The sequence below is a fragment of the Sitodiplosis mosellana genome, unplaced genomic scaffold, assembly GCF_009176505.1.
Source record: "Sitodiplosis mosellana isolate CC-2019 unplaced genomic scaffold, AAFC_SMos_1.0 Smas_scaffold_6710, whole genome shotgun sequence".
NCBI classification, from domain to species: Eukaryota; Metazoa; Arthropoda; class Insecta; order Diptera; family Cecidomyiidae; genus Sitodiplosis; species Sitodiplosis mosellana.
The window spans coordinates 19924-28515 of record NW_022601872.1 but is presented as its reverse complement, the minus strand read 5'-3'; the positions used below and the strand labels follow the sequence as shown (position 1 = coordinate 28515).

The window sequence follows — 8592 nt, the reverse complement described above, 5'->3', positions numbered from 1 at the left end:
TTGGAGTATTTCCGCGCCAAGTGCTTCGCATACCGCATCCCAATTATGAGTGATCGCTCGATACCTGAAACATTGAGAAAATTTTATTGAGTTTTTTATTTTATGTCAGAAATATTTAAGTCTAAAATTAAAAATTGTTCAATTGATTTGCAATAATTTGCTGAATGGCTTTCATCAATATTCTTCTCCTTCACCATCTCCTCTACATTTCTTCCTCCTCTACCTTTTCTTCTTCCTCTTTTTCTTCTTTATCGTCTTTGTCTCTATTAAATTTTAATTGATGAGTAATTTCAACAAATAAAATTTAAACCCACAGTTTGAGTCCCAAACAAGATCTAATTCCATAGCGAGAAAAATGTTTCACAAAATCCAAGATTGACTCTTGCATACTAACCAATGGTTAGTTAATATTTTAATTACCTGGGCGATTTGTCACAGCAATCCCATCCACATCATTCACCGTAAAATTTGCCCCTTGCAATGCCTCGGTCACCACATTTTCAATGTGAAGTCGATGTAGCTCTTGTGCAAAATTTGGATTTATACCGCCATTCCTGCTATGCAAAAAAAAGAATTTAATAAAAAAAATTATAAAAATAACAAATAATGACATTTTTTCTTAATTCAAAGCCAATCAGCGAAAATTTGCAATAACTTAAAGTTAGAAAATTAACAAAAAATTGGAAATTGAAAGAAAAACATTTTTTGTTTATTTAAATTGGCAAATAAATTTTTTTAATGAAAAATTGTCATTGACAATTTCATACAAAAATAAATTGAGAAATTATTAAATCTTAAGTTAAATAATAAATTAATAGTTAAAATAATAAATTTCAAGTTAAAATAATATTGGTTTCACGGGAATTTTACGTTTACTTTTGATACTTATTCGGTTATAAAAATTCAGCATAAAAATATTTTTCAACGGTATAATTCGTCTATAAAAATGCGATTTGATTTTTTAATTGAAGAAAATAAAAATGCGGAAAAATAAAACAATTTCACACTGAAAAAAATCGACTTTCTTGCCAATCTGATGAGATGCACTCATCCACAAAATCTGATAATAATTTACACCGAAATGTTGAACCAAAAAAAAAATGAATACCAAAATTCGTGTTCCAAACCTGAGATGAAATTGAAGCTGTGAATGTTTGCTTTCGCCCAAAATGTGTCCATTATTATCAACAATAGCGCAACCGGTATCATCGCATGATGTTTCAATGCCTAAAATTACGGCCGGTCTACTGAAAAAAGGTATAAAAACACAATATTCTCACATTTCATCCAAAATGAGGAATTTTATTTAAATTTACTTGCTTTGGTCAGTGGCCGTACATAAATTCCGGTGAAAGTTGTATATTTCACGGAATTTGTGTCGAAATTTAAATTTAGTTACAATTTTGGTTAACATTTCTGTTCAATTCTGTGTTAAACACATAGTTTCTGTGTGTTTTACGTTTAAAACGTGCCAGTGATGTAAAGTGTCAGACTAAAATGACATTTTAGACGGTAGATTTGACAGTGTTAACCCACATTGACTTGATGTGCTGTAAATCAAATGTAATTTTAGTGGAAAATGTGGCTTTTTGGGTGTTGAAATGTCAAAAAATGGAAAGATATCCAAAATTTTTCGTTGAAATAATTAAAATCAACAATTTCAAAACGAATTTACTGACTTCTATATGCTGTAGACAAAAATGCGTTTCATCGAATATGTCATGCACCTTGGCGGAGTTAACACACAATACGATGAGACGCAAAATAGACGGGTTACGATAAGCAAGCCAACTTCATGCCTATTGGCCTATTATATAGAACATAAATAAAGCAAGTGAACAGAAGGTATTTTTTTTTATTGTGTTTTCATTCATTGCAAAAACCAGATTACGACTCAGATGTGCGAAACGTGAAAAATGTATCCGTGGTGTGTATGATGTTGCAGAGCATCGTAAAAATTGGACGACGAAAAACAGTATCAGACAGAAAATAGTAGTTAGTAATAAATTGAGTGGAAAGTTGTGCAAAAATAGAGGAAGAAAGAAAAAGAAGAAACAAATTGTCCTAGTTCCAGTGTTAGAAAAAGGGCCTGTAACAAAGAGCAGCTAACAAAAAGGTACAAAAGACTCATCAAAATCGTGTAAAATCATGCGAAATAGTGTTTGATGCAAGAATAAGCGATTAAGAAGAGAAAAAAAATGTTGTTTGGTGTGATTGATGCGTGATATTTGTCGTTTGTTGAGTCACATTTTTTTCTTCGCACACGATAGAACGTAGTTGAAAGCTCGCAAAATCCTTTGTTTGCGAATGAGATGCAGACGGAGCGAGCAAGAAAAGAGAAGAAATAAAAAGTCAAAAGAACGACGTAGAAAGAGAGCGCTGGTGTAAAGAGGAAAAGAGAAATCAGCTGTATGAATGATGTTGTTTTTTATTTCGTGTGTACCTTTGGGGCCACAAACAAAAATAGATTCTTCGCACTGTGATTCGTACTGTATACATATACGTATATTCGGTCGTTGGTTTTTATCTATTGTTTTGTTTTGTATGGAGTCTGTTTCGTTTGTTTGTATGACACTAGTCGAGGTCTGACTGACATACACACACACACGGGCGGATGCATACTAAGACGCATCGCTATATAACAATATGTATATTTTCAGCATTCGTATCAGCTGTTTATGTTGTCATCGTTCAAATGCTTCGCAATTTCATTTCTATTTATTATTTTTCACTCTCGTCAACGACCCAATCAATATTAAATGATTTTGTGTGGCTCAATTAAATTGAAATTGTAAAATTGTTGATTGTTCTTTGAAATAAAATCAATTTTGTGTCCATTTTTGGTCAATATTTTTGCGTGCAAAAATAACACTATCTTACGGACGTGTTGTTGCCAAGGTTAAGCAGTTTCACTGAGCGCGTGTATTATATTAATTGTATTGTTTGCTTTTCTCTCGACTTGGTTCTAAATATTCTTTTATATGTTTATCGTCTTTGTTTTATTTTCAAGTTCAAGCGAGGTGAAGCGAACGTTTGCTCAAAATTTTATCGACCGATTCGGAATCGGAAACGATTTTTTGTTGTTGTGTGAGCGAGCGAGAGAGAGAGAGAGAGAGATTTGCGGAACACACGGAGGGAGATCAGAAGCAGTACTCCATGTGTTAAGTGAAGGTCATCCGACATAATAAAAAGAAATGGCTAAGAATGATTATCAGGCGCTAGCCGAAGTATCAAATCCGTTCGTTGAAAATTCTAGTCAATCGCGTCATGAGTCCGTTGGCATCGACGAAACCACCACCGACACCGAAAACGAAGATGGACATCGCGATAATGGTATCATTATACACGTGGTACCCGATACGGGCAAAGGTATGGCGCTTTTTTTGTTTTTTATTCAATCTAAAACACGTTGCTAACGACTTTTCTTATTTGCTTTTGCAGCACGATGGAATCATATCGAAGATTTAGACTCGTTTTTCACACGAATGTATTTTTACCACCAAAAACACGGCTTCACCGTCATGATGCTCAACTATATTTTTGATCTTGTGATTTTTGCATTTGTTGTGTGGTTCGTCACAACTGTCATTTTTTGCGTTGATTACACAGTACTTGACGGGTAAGCCCATGTGTAAACATCCTGATTTTGTTTCTATTTTTCTTTTATTTCATTTTTATTCTGTTGTTGTTGTTGTCGATGATGATATATTTTGCGGTTTTTAAACACTTCTTTTTCCGTATATTAATAGAATTTGTTTACGTTGTTTTACAGAAACCACACCCGGATTACAATTTATGAAGCAATTTTGCCGCAAGGAGAGTGCATCAATGCAATTACTCTTAGCGGATGGCTTGTCATTTTCTTATCGGGCCTCTTCTGGATCTTCCGTTTGATACGATTTTTTTATCACGCCGTGCAATACTACGATATTAAGAAATTCTTCAATACTGCGCTTAAAATTGATGATGTAAGTGATGTGCATTGTTTTTAGTTATGTGCAATTTTCTGGCTTTGGATTTTTTAATTGCAATTTTTGGGTGCAAAAACGGCTAATGTTTCCCGTTCCCTCAAAATATTTCGAAATTTCTGGTTCAATTCTATTCGACCTACATTTCTGATAGGCAAAGTTATGTTTATTTTTATTTGGCGTGCAAATGCTTTATTTTCATAAAGAGATACACTTCTCTTACTATGGTAGCACTATAATACTCATAGATTTTCTTCATTTTATGCCCATAAATTGGTGTCCAACCAGAAAAATCTGTTTAAAATCGAGATAGAGAGCAACAATCTGCTAAAATTATCCAACGTTGGATGCACGTTTTTGCACATTGAACTGTGTTATTGGCATCAATACAGACTATTTTTAGATCTACTCTCGTTTACTATCAGCTGTGCTGACACTGTAATTTTTGACCCCTCCGAGACTGGCCGAACATTCGACACGCACGTTTTAAACTATAAAGTCCACGTGCTCATTTTCTAATAATCCGTTGGAATTTACGTTATCGCTGTATTTTCGTTCGTAAATTCGACGAGGGTCAATGCATATCTTATCTTCTTGTGGATAAAAAAAATGTTTTAGACAAAATTAAACCGTAAAAATTTCAAAACAGAAAAAAGATTTTTTTTGCAAATATTTTCATCATAATTAAGATAAAATTAAACTAAATTTATGATTTTCTTACTTTTTCGATTTTATTTTTGCGGAAAATTTCAACAAAAAATCTTTGAATACGAAAAAATTACAAAAATGCTAAAATAATTTTCTAATTTATTTCTAGAGTGAATTGGGCAATTATACGTGGCATGATGTGCAACGGCGAATACGTGAGGTGCAAATGGAGCAACAAATGTGCATCCACAAAGAGCACCTTACCGAATTGGATATTTATCATCGAATTTTGAGGTATTTTTGTCGAATACTGACTTGATTATTCATTTTTCAAAAGCGTATATTCTGAGTATTTCGTCTTTTTGTTTACAGGTTCAAGAATTACATGGTAGCTATGATGAATAAGAATCTCATTCAGACGACCATCAATTTGCCTTTGGCGGGTGAGACAAATTTTTTCAGCAAAAGTCTACGATTCAATTTGGAGCTGATATTTTTCCGTAAGCAAATTAATTTTTAGTAATTTTTTTTTCTAGTAGCAATTCATTGACTTAGCATTGTCTGACTGAGTTTACAATGTTAACTTTACATGACAATTTAAGTCAATTGTCCGTTCAATCAAACTAATCTCGTATTTTTGATCTGATATTCAGGAAGCCCATGGTCAGTGTTCGATAATTGGCATCTAAAGGAACAATACAAACGTTCGACCAATCGAACTGAGCTGTCCCAGCAGCTGTCGAAGTACATTTTCTACGCTGGTCTCATTAATTTGATCTTTGCTCCAGTGATATTTTTGTTTGCGACGATTTTCTGCATTTTCAGTTACGGTGATGTAAGTTGTCAATTAATTTCCTAGATGGAATTTCAAAAAGATACTAATTTATGTATTTAAAAATATGATATTGAATTTGCTGGTTTTTTATTTAAATTTTTAATCCAAACCTGTTATTTTCATTTTTAAAAATCGCATATTTTTTCCCAACTTAATTTTTCTGTAATTTATTTTCATAATTTTTCTTATAAATTTTCGTCATGTTTATTCTCCAAAATTAATATATCATTATATTTCAGTTGGTAAAACGAGATCCGGGTGTGTTAGGTATTCGGTGCTGGTCGCAATATGGTATGCTCTACATGAGACACTTCAATGAATTGGACCATGAGTTGCAAGCCCGTCTGAATCGAGCCTATAAGCCAGCCGTCAAGTACATGGAATCATTTTCATCTCCAATGGGAGCCGTTATCGCTAGGTATGGATCATATTTTTCTTTATTATGATAAAATTTAGAAAAACAACATTCAGAAAACATTGGCAAGAAGTTACTTGAAATTTTTAATTTCCATAAAAATATTATAAATCAATTTTTCTTTCACAGAAAACTCTCGTTTCTATTCGGCGGTGTGTCAACAATGATTTTCCTATTTTTCATGTTTGTCGACGAGGACATCGCTCATATTGAGCACATCTTTCAAGTGGTGTCTATACTCACACTTTTGGCCATTGTGTCAAGGTAAATGATGCAAGGAAAAATCGAGGAAAAATTGAGAAAAACGTCAAACTTCAATCATTGTCTGCTAACCAGACCAAAAACAAGACCAATATCGTGCAATTAGCGGCAATTCTTTATTCATTAAAAATTTTGTACTCAATTTTTTCGTCGTTTTTTATGCATTTTGATTTGCATCGAAAAAAAATCGCAATTGTTTCCACAACTTTTTTCGCTTTGCTAAATCATGTATCCGCGTGTTCTTTTTTTTTTTTCAGAGTATTGATTCCCGACGAAAATCTTATATTTTGTCCGGAGCAATTGATGACAGCAGTTTTGGCTCACACTCACTATTTACCGGTGGCTTGGAAAGGATTGGCCCATACCAGTCATGTGCGAAGCCAATTCGGTCAATTTTTCCAGTTGCGTGTGTTTTATCTAATCTCCGAATTGCTGAGCCCGATAACAACACCGTTCATACTGCTATTTTATATTCGACCCAAAGCATTGGATTACGTGGATTTCTTCCGCAACTTTACGGTTTCTGTTGTTGGTGTGGGTGATGTGTGCTCGTTTGCTCAGATGGACGTTCGTAAACACGGCAATTCGGAATGGCAACCAACGCACAGTACTGAAGGTGATTTAACCGAAGGTGCTACCGCCCCAGTGTGTGAAACAAATAAGTACACTCAGGGTGAACATGGAAAAACGGAACTGTCGTTGGTTCATTTCACATTGACCAATCCGGAATGGAAAATGCCGTCGGATGCACATAATTTCATGAATGGATTGAAGCGACATGCTCAACAGGACTTCAATCGAACTCGCCAGACGGGAGTTATGAACACTGCGATGGGACAGAGCCTGTTTTCGGTGGGCAATCTTGGTGGTCAGGTAGGGAATTTTGTCGAAATAATTTTTCGAATGGAATATTTGTCGATTTTTGGAGAAAAAAAAATTTAAGAATTACGAATTTTTTTGAAAAAATGTTCAAAACCACTAAAAATTCATGTCTTCGTCTTAATTTCAGTACTCATCAATTGTTGACTCCTTGATAATGCCTCAGCGATACGATGCATTCAACATGGGTATGTCTCAATTCTCGCCCGGGTTCCGTAATTCAATCCACGTATCACATCACCCAGATGCCGATATGCCATCACACGCTTACGACTTCAATCGAATGCTTCAGCAGCACTTGTCCGACGGTGCATCCATGGCATATCGCAGTAATTTGCAAAATATTCAAGAGAATGAGCAGGACGAGAATGCAGAAAATCCACCAATGCCCGAAGAATCGCCAGGGCATAGGCTTGCCTCATCGGCGATGACATCAAGTGTGCTCAGAGGAGCTTCACACCGTGAAGGTCCGATGAATGCATCACACGACCGTAGCCTATTCCACAGCCTCTATGGGCAAACGGGCGGCTACGAACCAGTGTCTAGTGATCTTACCACAGCTGATATGTGCTTAAGTACCTTGTACCTACATGAATTGTTCCACCGGCAAAATCGTCGACGAAGTGGCTCTTCGATCCGTGTGCCACCAACAAGTCAACAGCAACACCTATGGCAATTGCCGCATCGAGACGGTTCACAAATGCCATCACAAAGCCATACACGATCAACCGCATATCCTGAAAATGTACGACCAGCAGCGGAAAAAACGCCACTGCTCAATCCAAAGAAAACATAACAACGCGCCGAATGGGTGTGAACACAGATCCGGCTGGAACATGACGCCGTTGTCTTTTAGATTATAAGCACCTCTCTTATTAAAATTATGACTTTTCATTTGTAGTGGAGCAACAAATTTCTTTGGCTCGTAGATCACCTTTGATTAGGAACGTGTTTAATTTTTTTTTTTTGTTTGCCTCTGTAAATACCGAGTAAGGAATCGACAAACTCATATTTAACCAATTTCATTGACCATTGTCGTGTTTTTATTGACAAAAACGTTAATTATTAAGTAGGCAGTGCAGGTGGAGATAACAAATTTTTATTGACTAAGATATTTAGATTGTATTGAGCCATTCACACATATTCAAGTGGAACAAATTGATGGGAATGTTTTCTTTTTCTAAGCAAATAGCAAACCATATTGAGCTATTCGGAACACTTGTTCGAAGTGGCCACAGACAAACGTTGAATTTATCAATATTTTATCGGTCTGTGACGCTTTCGTTTCTCTGTAATTATTTCAATGTTCTGAACTATTCTCATTTGTTCAATGAATCGACAAAGAAACATAATAAATTCGTTTTTTTTACTGTGAATATATCGATTGTGGTTTCATTTTGATTTTTCTCGATGAGTTTTTTTGGTATTTGCAGTCTTTATTCGTATAAAAAGGAAAATAACATTAACGTGGTAAGTATTTGATGCTGTTATTCATTCCACTTCGTTATTGATTACACTGAATTATTTGCACGTCACTTGAAAATAAACACATATACTCAAAACAAGGAAAATTCTTCATTTCAATG

General features: G+C 35.0%; 2 protein-coding genes across 2 annotated transcripts; one reads left to right on the top strand and one right to left on the bottom strand.

Moving 5' to 3' along the window:
- Positions 1–1451, bottom strand: LOC129579882 (tRNA N6-adenosine threonylcarbamoyltransferase, mitochondrial-like; the record flags this gene model as incomplete). Its single annotated transcript, XM_055470066.1, is given in 4 exon segments — positions 1–64; positions 421–554; positions 1128–1244; positions 1317–1451. Coding segments are annotated over 4 exon segments (413 nt in total), but the record flags the coding sequence as incomplete, so codon positions are not given.
- Positions 1452–1754: 303 nt separating this feature from the next.
- Positions 1755–8384, top strand: LOC129579881 (autophagy-related protein 9A-like). Its single transcript, XM_055470065.1, has 11 exons — positions 1755–2116; positions 3011–3369; positions 3442–3619; positions 3773–3968; positions 4786–4910; positions 4989–5116; positions 5270–5451; positions 5691–5869; positions 5996–6130; positions 6385–7000; positions 7137–8384. Exons 2-11 carry the CDS (start codon positions 3195–3197, stop codon positions 7800–7802), a joined length of 2580 nt encoding a protein of 859 aa, XP_055326040.1. The 5' UTR covers positions 1755–2116; positions 3011–3194; the 3' UTR covers positions 7803–8384.
- The last annotated feature ends 208 nt before the right edge of the window (positions 8385–8592 follow it).

Excerpts from the sequence above, each read along its gene's own strand:
- LOC129579881 (XM_055470065.1), top strand. The coding sequence starts at position 3,195 with ATGGCTAAGAATGATTATCAGGCGCTAGCCGAAGTATCAAATCCGTTC. Across the intron at positions 3,969-4,785 it reads CTGCGCTTAAAATTGATGAT|AGTGAATTGGGCAATTATAC; the intron begins GTAAGTGATGTG and ends ATTTATTTCTAG. Across the intron at positions 5,117-5,269 it reads TTTGGAGCTGATATTTTTCC|GAAGCCCATGGTCAGTGTTC; the intron begins GTAAGCAAATTA and ends TCTGATATTCAG.